This window comes from Scyliorhinus canicula, chromosome 17 (genome assembly GCF_902713615.1).
Source record: "Scyliorhinus canicula chromosome 17, sScyCan1.1, whole genome shotgun sequence".
In the NCBI taxonomy this organism is placed as follows: domain Eukaryota; kingdom Metazoa; phylum Chordata; class Chondrichthyes; order Carcharhiniformes; family Scyliorhinidae; genus Scyliorhinus; species Scyliorhinus canicula.
The window spans coordinates 29,821,725-29,842,203 of record NC_052162.1 but is presented as its reverse complement, the minus strand read 5'-3'; the positions used below and the strand labels follow the sequence as shown (position 1 = coordinate 29,842,203).

The 20,479-nt window shown below is 51.1% G+C and overlaps 1 protein-coding gene across 4 annotated transcripts in view; it reads left to right on the top strand.

The window, feature by feature from the left end:
• The window catches only part of LOC119952024 (short transient receptor potential channel 5-like), a 175,445-nt gene that overhangs the window by 138,654 nt on the left and 16,312 nt on the right, over window positions 1-20,479 (top strand). For all 4 annotated transcript variants that reach the window (XM_038775494.1, XM_038775491.1, XM_038775492.1 and 1 more), the window contains 2 exons: window positions 1,094-1,297; window positions 4,047-4,088. In XM_038775494.1, the coding sequence (XP_038631422.1) occupies window positions 1,094-1,297; window positions 4,047-4,088 (246 nt within the window). The remainder of the gene's footprint in view (window positions 1-1,093; window positions 1,298-4,046; window positions 4,089-20,479) is intronic.

The following is a 20,479-nucleotide window of genomic DNA, read 5'->3' as shown; positions in this document are numbered from 1 at the left end:
AAGGATTATTAAAAACAAATACTCCCTTTCCTTCGGATATAAGAACCTCCACGGATCCACTCCTCCCAACTCCCTCATGAGCCCAGCCAAGCCTTTGCCCTGGCAGCAAACTATCTAAAATTCAACATTGACCAGGCCCAACAAGATGCCCCGGCAGCAGGATTCTCCGCCATCGACGGGATGCTTCAGGTCCAGGGGGTAATTCATGGCATGCATATCGCATTTCACGCACCGCGCTGTCAGGGAGTGCATCCACGGGATGCAGTTCCTCTCCCTGTATCCCACCACTTGAAGATCATGCACGTGTGCATGCTTCGCAGGGAGTTTGCAGGACAGTTACATTATGGGGCAGTCGGACAATCCAAGGCTTTTTGAGGATCACTCTGGGATGGTCGGTTGGCTCTTGGGGGATAAGGACTACCTGCTGAGGCCCTGGCTAATGATATCTGTATGGAGGTCAATGACTGATACGGAGACGCGATACAACGAGGCCCAAGTGGCCACCCAGGTTGTCATCGAGCGGTGCATCGGACTCCTCAAAATGCTTTTCCCCCCACCCACCCACCCCCAGGGGGTCACCCATTTTGCGGTGGTCAGATGTGCTCTCTGTAACCTGGCACAGCTGCAGAGCAACCTGCTGGAGGTTGAGGAACAATGACAGAGTGTGACGCTACATTCACCAGGAATCAGAGAAAGCGGACAGACACTACAAACATCAGGAGTCGCAAGCCGAGACACTACAATTACCGGGCAATATCAGTTAAGAGAAACAGAATCGGATAGTCTGGAGGCATCAGAGACACCAGGCATTGAAACTACAGTCAGCAGGAATCACAGGCAGGGCAGCACACAGTGAAACTACAATTAGCAGGAATCAGAGACTGCAGAAACACTACAGTCACAATGAATCACAGGCAGCAGGCAGCAGAGTCACCAGCAATTACAGACAGTAGACAGAGACACTACAGTCCCCAGGAATCACAGGTAGAGACACTGCAGTTACCAGGCAACATTAGTTAAGAGAAACAGAACCACAATTGAGATTGTTGGCAAGGATTGTTCACCATCAGTTGTGAATTTGATCCACTTGCAGGACCATGCTGACATCGAATGGAAATTTGCCAGGACGAAGCTTTGGATGAGTTATTTTGATGAAGGTGCAACTCTTCCAGCTCCTTTCAACATCATCCCCAGCCCAAAGTCTGTCTGGTACCTTTGCAAATGGCTGCACTCTCACATTTTTCCAAGCAGAGACTCGGAGAACGAACAAAAGCGCGAGAATCTCAGAGAATTTACAGTATGAAATCTCTTTAAAATATTCTATCAAATGCCATATTCACCAGCAATTCACTTTTCCCTTCCCTTGTACTTGTGTGCATGCAGACACTGAGGAGGTGATTGTTGGTCATTAAGTTACGCTGAGCTTCCACTGGTATCCATAGAGGGCCTGAAGTTGGAGAGTGAAAAGTGAGAGATCTGTACTTCCCATTGTAATATCTTGCAGTAATGAACCATATTTTGGTTCTATTTACCTATGATTAGTCAACTATCAGAGGAGGTTAAAAATTCGGTTAGAATCCATGACAAGCAAATGTTATAGAATTTATACGTTGTGTAAATATTGGGCTTGATTGCCCAAATAGCCCATTCTTGTCTCATCTTTTCTGCCTTCTGCAATGGTTAACCATTGGAGTAAAATATTGGCTGCAAGCCATTCAAGTCATCGGGAACTGTTCAGTTCCCATACTAGCCTCCCCAAACAGGCGCCTGAATGTGGCGACTGGGAGCTTTTCACAGTAACTTCATTTGAAGCCTACTTGTGTCAATAAGCAATTTCGATTTTGATTCGATTTCGATTTCGAGTTGCCCAGAGGCAGCCCCCCAGCAGCAGATTCCATAGGTAGGGAAAGTCAGCGGTCCAGCCTGTCTGGCAATGGCTGCAGCCACAGGCTGCTCTCTGGATGAGCCTAACATGCTGAGGCCATTTCTTTTTCACTTTAAAACTTTTATAAATTCCAGAGAGGCTGTCTCAAAATGGAAGCACACCCTCTGTCCCTCTTATCTGGTGCTGCTCCCTTGCTGGAGGACGTCCTGTTGATCCTCCAGCTGAGAAAGGTCATTCGCCTGCTCCCATTTGGAGGGCAAGTCTGCCTGCTGGCCACAAATTGTTTAATTCCGGGAGAACCACCGACAGCTGACTGGCTCTCCAGAGTCATGACTGCCATTTGACCCCCACATCAGGGCTCTGAGCCAAAGGGCAAAGTCTTGCCCTTAATTTCTCTAAAAGGTTATATTTGCTGAACTCAGTATCCTTGCAGTTTGTTTTTGACAATGGAGGATGTAGAAATATCTTGACTGCTGCCATTCGGATGGGTCACTGCAGAAAATCTTGCACTTCCCACAATTTCTGCCAGGTATTTACATACCCTTGTCAAATACCTGGCAGAGACTTAAAAAGAAAATCCCCAACTTATTTGGTGTCTCAGTGGTGAATGTCACTGCCATACCTGGATGCAAAGTGTGCAGAGAATGTGGCTCCAAGTTCAATCTATCTTTGCTGAGCCAGCTGGGTTAGCAATGTGGGACTGAGATCTGGCCCCTGAGCTGGTTGATACACCAAAACATGACAGGGTTGCCCAGTGCTGTTTGCCAGCAAGTGCCCAATTGCCAATGCACGTAAGTGGACATTACATGAGGACAAGATCAAGTCTCGGTCTTAATCTGATACCGTCCCCACCAAATGGTTAACTAATGTGTCAAAATTCGAAGTCCAGGCTAACGAATGAAGAATGACGAATGTCAGTAAGCTGCAAAAGCAGCTAATTTATGTGGAACGATTAACCAGCCTGGTCTAGGCGTGAAGGGGAGAAGATTTAAATCCGCACAGGGTTTGCATCTGCACAGCACATGTTAGTCCGATGTGTTCACTCTGCCATGCTCAGTGTAAACTTAATTGACAAAAATCTTCACGTGGGAGCCCAACAAATAGGATGATTTTCAAAATATATTTTTTAAAATACAGTGCAGCTAAATGGTGAAGACCTTCCAATAACAGTACCATAATGTAGACTTCCTCCCTCCTGCTTGATCCAGGACAGAGGCTGAGGATAGATATCTAACCTTCACTCTTGCCAACTCCTGGCTGGCCCGAATACCAGTGACTGTGAAATTCTGTGTCATTTTAGCATGAATTTATAAAGATTGGTCGAACATGTTGACTGCCGTTATTTTTTTTTGTCCATTTTTCATAAGAATATATGAGAAATGACAATAGATTGATCACACAAGAACAAAATAATAATGCCAATTAAAATAGAAACAAATAAAGACTCAAGCAAGCTTTAGAAACAGAGAGCACCAAATATGCCTCAAAGGCCGTCCTTGGTCGATCAAGCCTTTTCACCACAAGAGATTTTAACTCCCTCTGCTCAGCAGATTCAGGGAAATGACAAGTTAAAATTAAGGTGGTCAACTCACCACCCCATTCTCATAGTGCCATAATCTCTCCCAGGTTATTCTAGGGGCACCTGAATCAGGGAGGAGCTTCCACTAAATGATGCAAATTGGGTATTTTAATACACAAAGGATGCTGATCCAATTTTAATGGCCTACTGGATTGAGTGTGAATGATCCCATTCAGCTAAACTAGGTGACGAGGAAGAAGCCTCTTTCCTAAGGCTGGAGGCAGGTTGACAGTCATATTCTTAACTCATTTTGTCTAAGCTTGGAATAGCCTTTATAAAGAGCTGGAGTAAACATAGATGAAAGAACCCAAGACCCTCCCTTCCTCTGCAGAATTGAGGCACATGAACCTCAGCAGTTTTCCATCTTGCTTTGGGAATTACTGGAGGCTTCTCCGATGGCAAGAATTTTATCATTGACATTTGTGATGGTTGTGAAAATCTTGAAATCTGTTAATTCCAACCTGTTTAATTTTGAACTTTTGTTGTGCTGTCAATGGAGCATGTGGTGCACCTGCAGTCGCAGTGCCCACTGCCGTGTTTCTTCCGATAAATTAAAATCTGAAAACTGTTTTCTTCTTCCAGGAACGCCATGCAGATGACTTGGTTCAAAACCAACACTACCAGGTTTGCTGACCAGTCAGTATTACAGAGAAATCACATAAAATCAACTCATTTAAATGCAATTCCTCACTAAGAATCAAAATTTGTCGACAGATCCATTCCATTCACAGCCTTCATTTTAACCTCTTGCTGCAGATCCTTCACTCGTCAGTCTTTATTCTGTCTAACTATTATCATGACAGTCAATGGTTGTCCGAGCGTTCCATATTTGTTCCTGCTATGTCTTAAATATAGCAATCGCCTTGCTTTTGGGCAGCACAGTAGCATGGTGGTTAGCACAATTGCTTTGCAGCTCCAGGGTCCCAGGTTCGGGTCACTGTCTGTGCGGAGTCTGCACATTCTCCCCGTGTGTGTGTGGGTTTCCTCCGGGTGCTCCGGTTTCCTCCCACAGTCCACAGATGTGCAGGTTAGGTGGATTGACCATGCTAAATTGCCCTTGGTGTCTATAATTGCCCTTAGTGTTGGGTGGAGTTACTGGGTTATAGGGATGGAGTGGAGGTGTGGTACCCTTGGGTAGGGTGCTCTTTCAAAAGAGCCAGTGCAGACTCGATGTGTCGAATGGCCTCCTTCTGCACTGTAAATTCTATGAAATTCTATGAAATTTTCCATCACTCTATTGGAGTCAACGACTATTCAGCAGTCAAATGACATCTTCAAGGACAATTTGCTAAGGCACACCCACATTGTTTTACGCTGAGATTTTAGATTATGATCCTATGGAATCTAGCAGTAATCCCCAACCTACAAACCATTATGTCGGTGTCATCTTTATAGCTACAAATGAAATACACACATCCTACCTAAATAACCTGAATAAAAAATAGTAGCTATATCACTATTAGTAGTTCGAGCAAATTCTTGAAAGGGATTAGGTTCATTTTATGCAGATATCGTGTTGCATGAGCAAAGCATGGACTTCATTATTGGAAGGTTGATGTGGTACAGTTTCTTCCATTGTTTTGTCCTTGTGACCTCAGATTTGGTAGTAAAGAAAATGTCAGATATCTACAGGGGGTAATGATGCCCGATCAATAACTCTCGAAGCGACATTGGATGACAATTGAAGGCCTTATTGGACTAGATTTTTTCCCCCCAGCAGCGCAGGTACAGAATGCAGCAGCTGGGGAAACACAGACTCTTATACTCGGCCTTACTGGGCGGAACCAGCAGGCAGGCTTCACCAATGATCTTGCTGTCTCAGGTACCTCCCACACCAATGGTCTTACAACCTCAACCTGGGTACCATAATACCCTCAATACCGACTACCACATTCACCCCCTGTTAAAAAAAAGAGTCTGGCGGGTGTGGTGGTCTTGCGTTATACAGTGGTAGAGGTTGAGATTATGGTGGTACCTGTCAGTGGTACAGTGTTTTGCCTTGTTACATGTCACAACTATTTACAGTATTTATTTACATGTACATATCAAAATGAAGCAATTAGTCGATCGGGGGCCCTGGTCGTCCTCTGTGAATGTCGCAGTTTCGGCGGTGATGCAGGCGCCGGCACGGGCATCCATGACTCTGGGAGGGTGACTTTGGTTTCTTCGATAGCTTCATCACCCATAGATGGGACCAGTGGGAAAACTGATCCACCTGGGAAGGAGGCGGCCGTGGGGTGCGCCGGTGGGAGGGAGGGTGGGGTAGGTGGGGGGTGGGGGGATGTGGGTGGGGATCCAGCGGGTGCCAAGTGCCGTAGGGAGATCATATCCTGTCGGCCGTCGGGGTGCGCCACGTAGGCATACTGAGGGTTAGCGTGAAGGAGATGGACCCTCTCGACCAATGGGTCCAACTAGTGCGCCAACACGTGTTTGTAGAGCAGGATGGGTTCAGGAGCTGCCAGCCAGGTTGGGAGCGAGGTCCCGGAGGAGGGCTTCCTAGGGAAGACAAGCAGATGTTCATGAGGTGTTTCGTTTGTCGTGGTGAACGGATGGAGTATTCTGCATCGGGGAGGACCTCCTGCCAGCGGGAGACTGGGAGATTTCTGGCCAGTAGGATGGTCTTCCAGACCGTTCCGTTCTCCCTCTCTACCTGCCCGTTTCCCCGGGGGTTATAACTGGTTGTTCTGCTCAAGGCAATGCCCTTGCTGAGCAGGAATTGACACAGCTCGTCACTAATGAAGGAGGACCCCCTATCGCTGTGTATGTAGGCGGGGAAACCGAACAGTGTAAAGATACTATGGAGGGCTTTTATAACGGTGGCTGTTGTCATGTCGGGGCAGGGGATGGCGAATGGGAACCGGGTGTACTCGTCAATCACGTTCAGGAAGTACGTGTTGGGGTCGGTGGATGGGAGGGGCCCTTTGAAGTCCATCCTGAGGCGTTCAAAGGGACAGGAAGCCTTTACCAGCTGCGCTTTCTCTGGCCTGTAGAAGTGCGGCTTGCACTCCGCGCAGATTTGGCAGTTCCTGGTGGCGGTCCTGACCTCCTTGGTGGAGTAGGGCAGGTTGCGGGTCTTGATAAAATGGAAGAATCGAATGACCCCCGGGTGGCAGAGGTCCTCATGGAGGGCCCGGAATCGGTCCACTTGTGCGTTAGCACATGTGCCGTGGGATAGGGCATCAGGAGGCTTGTTTAGCTTCCCGGGACGATACAATATCTCATAGTTGTAGGTGGAGAGCTCAATCCTCCACCGTAAGATCTTATCGTTCTTTATCTTGCCCCGCTGTGCATTATCGAGCATGAAAGCAACCGACTGTTAGTCAGTGAGGAGCGTGAATCTCCTGCCAGCCAGGTAATGCCTCCAGTGCCGCACAGCTTCCACTATGGCCTGTGCCTCCTTTCCAATGGAGGAATGACGGATTTCTGAAGCATGGAGGATGCGTGAGAAGAAGGCCATGGGCGTGCCTCCTCGGTTGAGGGTGGCCGCCAGAGCTACGTCAGATGCGTCACTCTCGTCTTGGAATGGAAAGGATTCATCGATTGCGTGCATCGTGGCCTTTGCGATGTCTGCTTTTATGCGGCTGAAGGCCTGGCGGGCCTCTGCCGACAGGGGAACAACCGTGGATTGGATTAGTGGGTGGGCCTTGTCCGTGTAATTGGGGACCCACTGGGCGTAATATGAAAAACATCCCAGGCAGCATTTCAGGGCCTTGGAGCAGTGGGGGGAGGGGAATCTCCATGAGGGGCGCATGCATTCGGGATCTGGGCTTATAACTCCATCATGCACTACATAACCTGTCATGTGAGATTGCCTTTAAAAATTGGATGTTTGAGAAATGTACCTTTAAGAAATGTAGCTGATCATATTACTGAAGTGATGTCACAAGGGGTGAGCTGAGCTCACTTCTGCTTTTGGGAGTTTTAGTTTCAGTTTGAAGAAAGCTTGGGTGTGGCTGTGAGCTGCATTGCTGGTGATCACTGCCATGAAGGACTATCTCTTAATCCTTTGGTGAAATCGGAATTGTAAAAAGGTCTCAGTATTTAATATAAATCTAATGTGCTTCAGTTTGAAGGATTTGTTAAGTCTTTTGGTTGTGTAAAGGAACAGTTTGCAGGATTGTGTAGTGTTGTATTAGTTTTGGGGTAATCTTTGAAGTAAGGGGTGTTAAGAGATCCAATGTTTATTTAAAAGGTTAATTTGAGTTCATGGAATAAACATTGTTTTGTTTTAAAAACCACGTGTCCATAATTGTAATACTACACCTGGGGAACAAGCCGTGTGCTTCAAAAGCAACAATCCATCAAAGGTGGGGGTTGGTTGAACTTCATGATACACGGTCGGTGCTGAACACGCATTTGTCCTTGTTGTAGGTGAGATTGCGGGCAGTCACAGTTCCTACCTAGTACCAGAAGCGCACAGTAGAATTTATCCAGCGATTCCCCTGGGATTTGTCGCCTTGTCGCTAACAGATGTCGGGCGTAGACCTGGTTTACTGGGGGAATGTAGTGTCCTTTCAACAGGGTCATGGCGTAGGAGGTGGGATGCGCTGCCACTCTCTTTGGCGGGTAGGGTCCAGTCAGTTAAGATGACAGTGCTCCCGAGGTTTTTGTTTCTCTTCCAGTGCCTCCCCATGTTGATTCCGAAGGCTTTTTGTAGGAGGGTTAATAAGAGTATTCTGGGGTTCGTGTGGGCGTGGAAGACCCCGAGAGTGAGGAGGGTATTCCTGGAGCGAGGCAGGGAGGTAGACGGTTTGGCGTTGCCCAACTTGTGTGGGTATTACTGGGCTGCGAATGTGGCAATGATTCGTAGGTGGGTGATGGAGGGGGAGGGTACCGCATGGAAGAGGTTGGAGGTGGCGTCCTGTGTGGGTACGAGTTTGGAGGCATTGGTGACGGCCCCGCTCCCACTCCCCCAGGCAAGCTACTCTACGAGTCCAGTAGTGGTAGCTTCCCTCAAAATTTGGGGGCAGTGGAAGTGGCATAGAGGGGAAGTGAAGGCCTCAGTGTGGGCCCCGATACGGGGCAATCACCGGTTTTCACCAGGGAGAATAGATGGTGGGTTTTTGAGTTGGCATAGGGCAGGCATCAAGCGGATGGGGGACCTTTTCCTCGATGGGAAGTTTGCGACTTTAGAGGAGTTGGAGGGGAAGTGGGGCCTCCCCCCTTGGAATGCTTTCAGGTATATGCAGATTAGGGCGTTTGTTAAGCGGCAGGTGGCGGAGTTCCTGCAATTGCCGCCTAGGGGGGTGCAGGATAGGGTGCTCTCGGGGACGTGGGTTGGTGAGGGTAGGATCTCGGCAATTTATCAGGTGATGCAGGAGGAGGAGGAGGCCTCAGTGGAGAGCTGAAAGCGAAGTGGGAGGAGGAGCTAGGGGAGGAGATCGATGAGGGGACATGGGCGGACGCCCTGGAGAGGGTGAACTCGTCCTCTTCTTGCGCACGGCTCAGCTTAATTCAGCTGAAGGTGCTGCATAGGGCGCACATGACTGGGGCCAGGATGAGCCGGTTCTTTGGGGGAGAGGACAGGTGTGGGAGGGGTTCTGGAAGGGGGTGGCCCTTCGGGAGGCCTGGCGAACCACATGCACATGTTCTGGGCATGTCCGCCGTTGGAGGGGTTTTGGAAGGGGTTGGCGGGGACTTTGTCCAAGGTGGTCGGTTCCAATGTGGAGCCGGGCTGGGGGCTCGCGATCTTTGGGGTAGCATTGGAGCCGGGAGTGCAGGAGGCGAGAGAGGCCAGTACCCTGGCCTTTGCGTCTCTAGTAGCCCGGTGTAGGATTATTTTACTGTGGAGGGACGTGAAGCCCCCGAGCCCGGAGGCCTGGATTAAAACATGGCTGGGTTCATCAGGCTGGAGAAGGTCAGGTTTGCCCTGAGGGGGTCGGTACAAGGGTTCTTCTGGCGGTGGCAGCCCTTTCTCGATTTTCTGGCGGAGGGTTAGAGGGTGGTCAATCTCAGCAGCAACCCGGGGGGGGGGGGGGGGGGGGGGAGGGGGAGGTAAGGGGGGTGGGTTAGGGGTCTGTTAAGGGGGTTTGATTTTGCTACTGTTTGTTTGCTACTTTCTTCTTTTTTGTATTGTTATTAATTTATTGCTTTGTATTGGGGGGGAGGGGGTCCTTCTTTCTGTTTATTTCTATACCTTGTTTATTTTATTGTTGGGAGAAAATTTGTTGTTGAAAAATTTGAATAAAAATTATCAAAATCGTCCGCATCCTCGATGAGGGTGTAAATCTCTGGGCTCACCCTCGAGTGGAGAACTTGCATCTTCTGCTCCTCCGTGGGTGTAGTCGTGGCCATCCTGAGGTACCCGTTGAAGCACACCAGCCAATGTTTGAAGGTCGCCGCTGCCTTTGCCGCGTGGGGGCTGAGTTGCAGACACAGCTTGATTAGGAGTTCCATTCTTTAAAAACTAGTCCAATAAATTGATGCTCGATCAATGACTCCAGAAGCGAGATTGGACGACAATTGAAGGCTTTATTGGACTAGATGTTTCCCCCAGCAGCGCAGGTACAGAATGCAGCAGCTGGGGAAACACAGACTCTTATACTCGGCCTTACTGGGCGGAACCAGCAGGCAGGCTTCACCAATGATCTTACTGTCTCAGGTACCTCTCACACCAATGATCTTACAGCCTCAACCTGGGTACTGTAATACCTCTAATACCGACTACCACAGGTAACAACTGTTGTTTTGTGTTACTGAAGGAAATGTGTTCTATGTATCAGTGAAACATTGTTCAGTTTTTAAAAAAATAATTTTTATTAAGATTTTCACAAAATATAAACAACAAAACAATATTAACAAAACAACCATGGTAAAATCCCAAGAACAACAACCACCCAACTACAAAAGCAAGTACAAAAACAAAAAAAAGCAAACAACAAAAAGGAAAGAGATAACACCCGCCACATCCAACAAACCCATGTACACAATTCTCCCTCCCCCCGAACCAAACCCGCACCCCCCCCCTCCCCCCCCCACCCCGGGTTGCTGCTGCTGCCGGCCTATTTCCCTACCTTTCCGCCAGGAAGTCCAGGAAAGGCTGCCATCGCCTAAAGAACCCCTGCACTGATCCCCTCAGGGCAAATTTCACCCTCTCCAATTTGATGAACCCCGCCATATAACTGATCCAGGCCTCCACAATTGGGGGCCACGCATCCTTCCATTGAAGCAAGATCCTCCGCCGGGCTACTAGGGACGCAAAGGCCAGAACACCGGCCTCTTTCGCCTCCTGCATTCCCGGCTCCACTGCAACCCCAAAAATTGCGAGTCCCCAGCCTGGCTTGACCCTGGATCCCACCACCCTCGACACCGTCCTCGCCACCCCCTTCCAGAACTCCTCCAGCGCTGGGCACGCCCAAAACATATGGGCGTGGTTCACTGGGCTCCCGAGCACCTAGCACACCTGTCTTCGCCCCCGAAAAACCTACCCATCCTCGTCCCAGTCATGTGGGCCCTATGCAGCACCTTGAACTGTATGAGGTTAAGGCTCGCACAGGAAGAGGAGGAATTCACTTTCTCCAGGGCATCCGCCCACGTCCCCTCCTCAATCTCCTCATCCAGCTCCTCTTCCCATTTACCCTTCAGTTCCTCCACCGAGGCCTCGTCTACCTCCTGCATTACCTGTATATGTCCGAAATCCTCCCTCCTCCAACCCACACCCCCGAGAGCACCCTGTCCCGTACCCCACGTGGGGGCAACAAGCGGAACCCCTCCACCTGCCGCTTAGCAAACGCCCTAACCTGCATGTACCTAAACATGTTCCCTGGGAGGAGCCCAAACTTCCCCTCTAACTCTCCCAAGCTCGCGAACCTCCCCTCCACAAACAGGGCCCTCAAACTCCTAACCCCTACCCTGTGCGAGCCCAGAAATCCACCATCAATTCTCCCTGGAACAAACCGATGGTTCCCCCATATTGGGGCCTCCATTGAGCCCCCCACTTCTCCCCTATGCCGTCTCCATTGCCCCCAAATTTTGAGGGTAGCCGCCACCACCGGGTTCATGGTATACTTCGTTGGAGGGAGCGGCAACGGCGCTCCAGGCTCCAGGCTCGTGCCCACACAGGACGCCATCTCCATCCTCATCCATGCTGCCCCTTCCCCGTCCATTACCCACTTACGCACCATCGCTGCGTTGGCAGCCCAATAGTACCCACAGAGGTTGGGCAGCATCAGCCCCCCCCTATCCTTGCCCCGTTCCAAGAACACCCTTCTCACCCTCGGAGTCCCATGCGCCCACACAAATCCCGTAATACTCCTGTTAACTCTCATAAAAGAAGGCCTTCGGGATAAGGATTGGAAGGCACTAGAACAGAAACAAAAACCTCGGGAGCACCGTCATCTTAACGGACTGCACCCTCCCCGCCAGTGACAGCGGTAACATATCCCACAAACTCCTCCTCCATCTGCTCCACCAACCTTGTGAGGTTGAGCTTGTGCAGGGCCCCCCAGGTCCCAGCCACCTGGACTCCTAGGTATCTGAAGCTCTTCCCTGCCTGCTTCAGTGGGAGCCTACCAATCCCCTCCTCCTGATCCCCCGGGTGCACCACGAACAACTCGCTCTTGCCCAGGTTCAGCTTATACCCCGAGAAACCCCCAAATTCACTGAGAATCCTCATCACCTCCGGCATCCCCCCCACGGGGTCCGCCACATACAGCAGCAGGTCGTCCGCGTACAGTGACGCTCGATGCTCCTCCCCACCCCACACCAGGCACCTCCAGTTCCCTGAGTCCCTCAACGCCATGGCCAGGGGCTCAATTGCCAATGTAAAGAGCAAGGGGGACAGGGGGCACCCCTGTCTCGTCCCCCGGTACAGCCGAAAGTACTCCGACCTCCTCCTATTTGTGGCTACACTCACCATCGGGGCCACATAGAGCAACCTCACCCAACAGACAAACCCCTCCCCAAACCCAAACCTTTCCAACACCTCCCACAGATACCCCCACTCAACCCTATCAAAGGCCTTCTCCGCATCTAATGCCACCACTATCTCCGCCTCCCCTTCCACAGCCGGCATCATAATAACGTTGATGAGCCTTTGTACGTTAGCATTCAACTGCCTTCCCTTCACAAACCCCGTCTGATCCCCGTGAATGACCCCCGGCACACAATCCTCTATTCTTGTGGCTAAAATCTTTTCCAGCAGCTTGGCGTCCACATTTAGCAGCGAGATCGGCCTATATGACCCACACTGCAGAGGGTCCTTGTCCCGCTTCAGGATCAAGGAAATCAGCGTCCGTGACATAGTTGGGGGCAAAGCCCCCCCCACTCCCTTGCCTCGTTAAAGATCCGGACCAACAGGGGGCCCAACAGGATTCGGCCAGAAACCCATCCGGCCCCGGCGCCTTCCCCGACTGCATGCTCCCTATCCCTCTAACCAGCTCCTCCAGCTCAATCGGCGCCCCCAGTCCCTCCACCTGCCCCTCCTCCACCCTCGGAAATCCCCCCCTTCCACCGGGGGTTCAGACCGGTACAGTTCCCCATAAAAGTCCCTAAAGACCCCCATTAACGTCTACCCCCCTCCGCATCACCTTCCCAACTCTATCCATCACTCCCCCAATCTCCTTGGCCGCGTCCCGCTTTCGGAGCTGGTGTGCCAGCATCCTGCTCGCCTTCTCCCCATATTCATACACTGCCCCCTGTGCTTTCCTCCACTGAGCTTCCGCCTTTCTGGTAGTCAATAGGTCGAACCTGGCCTGAAGGCTACGCCTCTCCCCCAGCAATCCCACCTCCGGAGCCTCCACATATCTCCTATCCACCCTCACCATCTCCCCTATCATCCACCATCTCCCTCTCCCTCTGCTCCCCCCTCTCACTATGGGTTTGGATGGAAATCAACTCCCCTCTAATCACCGCCTTCAATGCCTGCCAGATCGTCCCCACTCGGACCTCCCCGGTATCGTTGGCCTCAAGGAACCTCTCAATGCACCCCTGAACCCTCCTGGCCACCTCCTCATCTGCCAGCAGCCCCACCTCCAAGCGCCAGAGCGGACGTCGGTCCCTCTCCTCCCCCAGCCCGAGGTCCACTCAGTGCGGGGCATGATCCGAAATGGCAATGGCAGAGTATGCAACATCCTCCACCCTCGAAACCAGCTCAATCAATCCTCGAATAGGCCTTATGCACATGGGAGAAAAACGAGTACTCCCTGGCCCTTGGCCTCGCAAACCTCCAGGGATCCACCCTTCCCATCTGATCCATAAATCCCCTCAAAATCCTAGACGCCGCTGGCCTCCTACCCATCCGGGACTTGGATCGATCCAATGGGGGATCCAGCACCGTGTTGAAGTCCCCCCCCCCCCCCCATGATCAGGCCCCCCACCTCCATGTCCGGAATGCGGCCCAACATGAGCCGCATAAACCCCGCATCGTCCCAATTTGGGGCGTAAACATTCACCAACACCACCCGCTCCCCCTGCAGCTTACCACTCACCATCACATACCTCCCGCCACTGTCAGCCACCACCCTCAACGCCTCAAACGACACCCGCTTTCCCACCAGGATCGCCACCCCCCGATTCTTCTCATCCAGCCCTGAATTAAATACTTGGCCCTCCCATCCCTTCCTAGGGGCTGGTTTAGCGCACCAGGCTAAATCGCTGGTTTTTAAAGCAGACCAAGCAGGCCAGCAGCACGGTTCGATTCCCGTACCAGCCTCCCCGGACAGGTGCCGGAATGTGGCGACTAGGGGCTTTTCACAGTAACTTCATTGAAGCCTACTCGTGACAATAAGCGATTTTCATTTCATTTTCATTTCCTCAGCCGAACCTGGTCCGCCACTTTCAGGTGTGTCTCTTGGAGCATGGCCACATCCGCCTTCAGCCCCTTCAAGTGCGCAAACACCCGGGCCCGTTTGACCGGCCCATTCAGCCCCCTCACATTCCAGGTTATCAGCCGGATCAGAGGGCTCCCTGCCCCCCTTCCTTGCCGATTAGCCATAACCCATCCCCTGCCTGCCACTGGCTAGCGCCCCCCCCCTCGGCCTGTTCCCCACGGCGGCAACTGCCCCCCCCCCCCCCCCCCCCCCAGCGCCACCTGCATCCTTCAGCTCCTTCCTGGCCATTTCAGCAGCAACCCGGTACCCCCCCCCCCCCCCCCCCAAGGCTAGGACTACTCCTAGCCGCGCCCCTCTCTCCATAGCACTCCCGTGAGCCAGCTAACTTCTGCTGACCCTGGCGACTCCCGCCAGACCTCCGACTCCTCCCCACGTGGGACTACTCCTCCTGCTTCGTGCCCATCAGCAGCCCCCCCCCCCTCCCCCCGCTCTTCCACGGGAAAATAACAGCCAGCAACGGCCCGCGCTTCTCAGCCCCGACCCCGCCCCATCATCCCACAGCGCGGAAAACCAGAGAAAAGCCCGCGCTTTCGCCCTGCCCAACCCCGCCTCCTCTAGGGCAACTCCCATTGCCAGTCCCCACCACCAGCTCCCCGCACTCCCAGTTTACCTCCCTACCAGACCCATACCAAAAGACATAACGACATCGCCCCACCCACCCTAAAGCCAACACACATCTTGCATTAAACAGAGAACCCCCCCTCCAGAACAAAAATTTTAAACACAATTACATTATCATACAAAATCCCCCATCTTTGACCCTCAGTTTGAGTCCAGTTTCTCGGCCTGCACATAGTCCCACGCCTCCTCCGGGGACTCAAAATAATGGTGCCGGTCCTTGTAGGTGACCCACAGACGCGCCGGCTGCAACATGCCAAACTTCACGCTCCGTCTGTAGAGCACTGCCTTCGTCCGGTTGAACCTCCGCTTAGCCACCTCTGCACTCCAGTCCTGGAAGATCCGCACCTCCGTGTTCTCCCACTTGCTGCTCCGCTCATCTTGGCCCACCGGAGCACACACTCACGATCAACGAACTGGTGAAACCACACCAACACCGCCCGCGGCGGCTCGTTCGGCTTGGGCCTCCTAGCCAGAATTCTGTGGGTCCCCTCCAACTCCAGGGGCCCCTGGAAGGACCCAGCTCCCATCAACGAGTTCAGCATAACGACCACATAGGCCGCCAGATCCGACCCCTCCAGCCCCTCCGTGAGGCCCAGGATTCGCAAATTCTTCCGCCTCGACTGGTTGTCCAGCTCCTCGAACCGCTCCTACCACTTTTTATGGAGCGCCTCGTGCATCTCCACCTTCCCCGCGACGGCCACGGCCTCATCCTCCCTTTCGGAGGCCTGCTGCTGCAGCTCCCGGATCGCGGCCCCCTGGGCTGTCTGAGTCTCCATCAGCTCTCTGGTAGTAGCCTTCAGCGACTCCAGCAGCTCCACCTTAAGCTCCTGGAAGCAGCGCAGCAGAGTCTCCTGCTGCTCCTGCGCCCACTGCCTCAGCTCCTCGAGGGCTCCGCCGGCCGCCATTTTGTCTTTCTTCCCCCGCTTTTCCAGGGGCGCTTCCACTGTTTTTCCGCTCACCCCACTCCTGGTCCGAACCACAGGACCTTAGGGATCTACTCCAGACCCCTTCCCACGTCGGAATTCGTCGACGAAGTTCCGTTGGGGGCCCTGAAAGAGCCCCAAAGTCCGTTTTTAGTGGGAGCTGCCGAACGTGCGGCTTAGCTCTGCATTGCCGCAACCGGAAGTCCGAAACATTGTTCAGTTAAATACAATCTGTTAGAATTAATTTTGTGTTCTTTGCTCAAAATTCAACACAAATTACCAGTAGATTACCAGTCCCAGTCAAAGTAGCCACAAAGACGGCTAGTGTGGGAGATGTAAATGTCTCATTACTGCAGTAGAGGATGTTTTTGTCAGGAAAATAATCCAATAATGATTCACGTTGATTCTGGGCATCAGGAGTGATAAATGTTCTCCAAAAATGTGAAAATTTGAAAAAAATGCAAGTTTCATGAAGCTCGGGCATGTGGGAATATGTGAATTTAACAAAAATCTTAAAAGTACCATACAGGGCCTATCTAGATGAAGGAAGATCCTTTTTAAAATATTGTTCTGCATCTAAGGCGACATAGGCTAGCAGGAGACTAAGGGCAGGATTCTCTATTTCCCCGCCGGCAGAAAGTCCAGACGGTGCCCTACTGGTGTTGGGAGCGATGCCGAGGTGGCATTCTCATGCCTGTACAATGCAAATTCATACATAGCAGCCAACACACCAGTTCCCTTGCACTTAATGGTCTCTGGCAACCATTTTGAACAAGCACCACAATCACAAATGTTGACCCCCCCCCTCCCCTGCTGACAAGGGGAGCACCCCCAACCCATCATTAAGGATGCGCATCCTCCATCCACCGTGGGAAAAACAGGTCAACCCGTCCCCCCCCCCCCCCCCCCCAACTGACTGGCCAAGCCCCTTCGCTCAGCCAACCCCCCCTTGTCCTTTCACTTCCTCTTTTCTAACTGCAGAAAGCACTTAGCACTGTTGATGTGGCCAGCAGCTGTCAATCAGAATAAAGTTGTTCATAAGCATTGTGGTTAGGATCAATGGAAGGTACTTCAGATGCATTCAAGCGTAAAGGCAAAGGTTGTTAAATAAACCTACAGCTTGCTGTAGATCATTAAGCCGTCAATCAAAGTTAGTGAAAGATATTGCACTTTAAAATTGAATTAATAAATATTTCAATGGATCTCAGGGAATTTCAAGGTTTCTCAAGTATTGTGGGCTTTCTAAGTTGGCTCAGACACAGCAACTAGTAGCAGTTTTAAATGCATAGGGCTGAGGGAGCAGACGTGAGGAAAGGGAAGGTCTAACCTGGTTTTCTGTCAGGCAGAGCACAGTGAGAGAGCCACTTCAAAGTTTAAACGGAGATCACCATGCCGAGAGTGACCTTCAGGTTGCCCAGGGCAGGAAGAGGTGTTCCAGATATGGGCACCCATCTCGGGGAGAGTCCCAGGGTCAACCACTTACCGACAGCCCAAGCCTACCTAACCCCCAGGAGCTTGGGGGACCCTCCTTCTGCAGCCTGGCAGTGGGCCTGAGGGGCACACAAACAATGGGCTAACCTCCATCATGCCCAGACTGCGCTTGTTAATATTTTCACCAAAGCCCAGCCGGTGGAGTTTCCGCTTGTGCCGGGGTGGGGCGGGGGGGAAGAGAGGCTCAGAGCATAATGGGTGTGTGAAAATTCGGGTTTCCAGCCAATTAATCGCATTCAAAATGCATGAGAGATGTTTGCATGTTCCCACCAGAATGGAGCAGAAGGCCTGCTATGGCCGTCGGGATGAGACCTTAGGACAAGGGGCTGAAGTCTCCAATTTCGAAGCTACGCCCAGAGCATGTGTCTAGTCTTACGATGAAAAAGTCGGCTCCGCCACATAGCAGCTGCGCCACGTAATAGCCCCGGCGTTCCCGACAGAAACAGCCGGAGAATTGCCGGGTCCATGGCCGCGCATGTGCATGGTGACGACCTGCAGCAGTCACGCCGTACAACATGGCGCCGTCCGCGGACATACCCGGCCTGCCAGATAGTGCCCCCCTGTAACGCCCCTCACCATCCCTTGACCACCCTCCACTAGTCCCCCCAGCCCCCGCTGAAGCCCCCGCCCCGGCCAGTGGAACGGCTCCCCCCTCCCCGACTGTGGATACAGTCTGGATACAGTCCGCAGCCACCACGCGAAGTTGACGGAAAACTCAGAATACAAGTGAATCATACCATTGGGAAGTCGGCCCATTGGGGGCGGAGCATCGGGGGAGGGGCTTCAGATGACATCCTTCGGCCGTCCCAGCGGCGTGCGGCGTACTCACCGGTGATGGTGTTTTGGTTGGGGCGGAGCATCCGAAAACAGGCACTGCCCCCGATTTTGGCGTCAAAAGGGATTCTCCGCCCGATCGCCGAATGCGATTTGAGCATCGGCAAGCGGAGAATCCCACCCTTGGGATCCCATTTTTGGGCCGGCACGGGATTCTCCGCCCAATCGGGATTCCCAATCTTAGTGGTGGGGAGCGGAGAATTCCATCCTGCTTACAGCCCAAGCATTATACTCGGAAGTTGACATCACAGAATCACAACATACTTAAAGATTAATAGGGCTATTCACCTTGTCTTAAATTACTTAGTATTTACTGCCCAGAAACAGGCCATGCTACATGACCTGCCTCCCAGCCTTATTAACCCAACTTTGTTATTATATCCTTCTATTCATTTCTATCTCAAATGGTTTACCCAGCTTCCCCTTAAACTCTTCCTTCCAAGTCATCTCAGAATGGAGTTCAGTTACGAGTGGCGTACCACAAGGGTCTGTTCTGGGGCCGTTGCTGTTTGTCATTTTTATAAATGACCTAGAGGAGGGAGCAGAAGGATGGGTAAGTAAATTTGCAGACGACACTAAAGTCGGTGGAGTTGTAGACAGTGCGGAAGGATGTTGCAGGTTACAGAGGGACATAGATAAGCTGCAGAGCTGGGCTGAGAGGTGGCAAATGGAGTTTAATGTGGAGAAGTGTGAGGTGATTCACTTTGGAAAGAATAACAGGAATGCGGAATATTTGGCTAATGGTAAAATTCTTGGTAGTGTGGATGAGCAGAGGGATCTCGGTGTCCAGGTACATAGATCCCTGAAAGTTGCCTCCCAGGTTGATAGGGTTGTGAAGAAGGCCTATGGTGTGCTGGCCTTTATTGGTAGAGGGATTGAGTTCCGGAGCCATGAGGTCATGTTGCAGTTGTACAAAACTCTAGTACGGCCACATTTGGAGTATTGTGTACAGTTCTGGTCGCCTCATTATAGGAAGGACGTGGAAGCTTTGGAACGGGTGCAGAGGAGATTTACCAGGATGTTGCCTGGTATGGAGGGAAAATCGTATGAGGAAAGGCTGATGGACTTGAGGTTGTTTTCGTTAGAGAGAAGAAGGTTAAGAGGTGACCTAATAGAGACATACAAAATGATCAGAGGGTTAGATAGGGTGGACAGCGAGAGCCTTCTCCCGCGGATGGAGGTGGCTATCACGAGGGGACATAGCCTTAAATTGAGGGGCAATAGATATAGGACAGAGGTCAGAGGTGGGTTTTTTACGCAAAGAGTGGTGAGGCCGTGGAATGCCCTACCTGCAACAGTAGTGAACTCGCCAACATTGAGGGCATTTAAAAGTTTATTGGATAAGCATATGGATGATAAGGGCATAGTGTAGGTTAGATGGCCTTTAGTTTTTTTTTTCCATGTCGGTGCAACATTGAGGGCCGAAGGGCCTGTACTGCGCTGTATCGTTCTATGTTCTATGTTCTATGTTCGTGTTACTGCATTCCATGTTCTAACCATAGTCTGGGTAAAATACATTTCTCCTGAATTCTTCATCTATTAGCAACTATTTTTGGCCCTTCGTACTAGTCTTCTCCATTCATATCTTGAAGATTTCTTTCAGGTCACTCCTCAGTCTTCTCCAGAAACCTGTCCCACCTGCTGTTATGGCTCAGCAGATGGTAAGTGACAGGCTGCCCGAATCCCAAAAGGGAAATTTGAAACAAGCTGCCATAACGGTTTGCAATTTGTGTATTTTGAGGAGCTACCTGGTGTCAAGATATGTAAATTCCACACCACTTATGATCGTTAAATAATAAATGTAAACATTTATCAAAGTAGGTTAAAAAGGAAAAACGGCATTTGATGGTACAAGAACACTTTTACACCGTTAACAGTATTTTCTAAACATTTCCTAAAAGATATTGATTAAATGAATTCAGAACTAAATCCCCATTTTGATGGCAACAGTCCTTATAGATTTTCTGATCTACAAAAGTTTCCAGTAGCATTGCCACACAATGCCCTGCTACTTATAGAGGAAATCTCACATAGACTCTCCTCTCGGAGGGTGGCTGCAAAACTGGTGTTCACAAGTCTGGCTTCAACACACACTGTCTTGTTTAAGATCTCACAGCCACCACACTTCAGTCTCACTTTATATGTGTTTTCCCTTTGATCTTCCACTCTATTTTTTCAACAATGCTTTTGAAGTTCCTCTTCCCAGAATTGATAATTTCTTAAAAATGTCTTTATGACGACTATATTTATAAAGTAAATTCACCCCTGCTTCACATTTAAAATCTCCCAATTTCCTTTGAAATCCAACATTCAACTT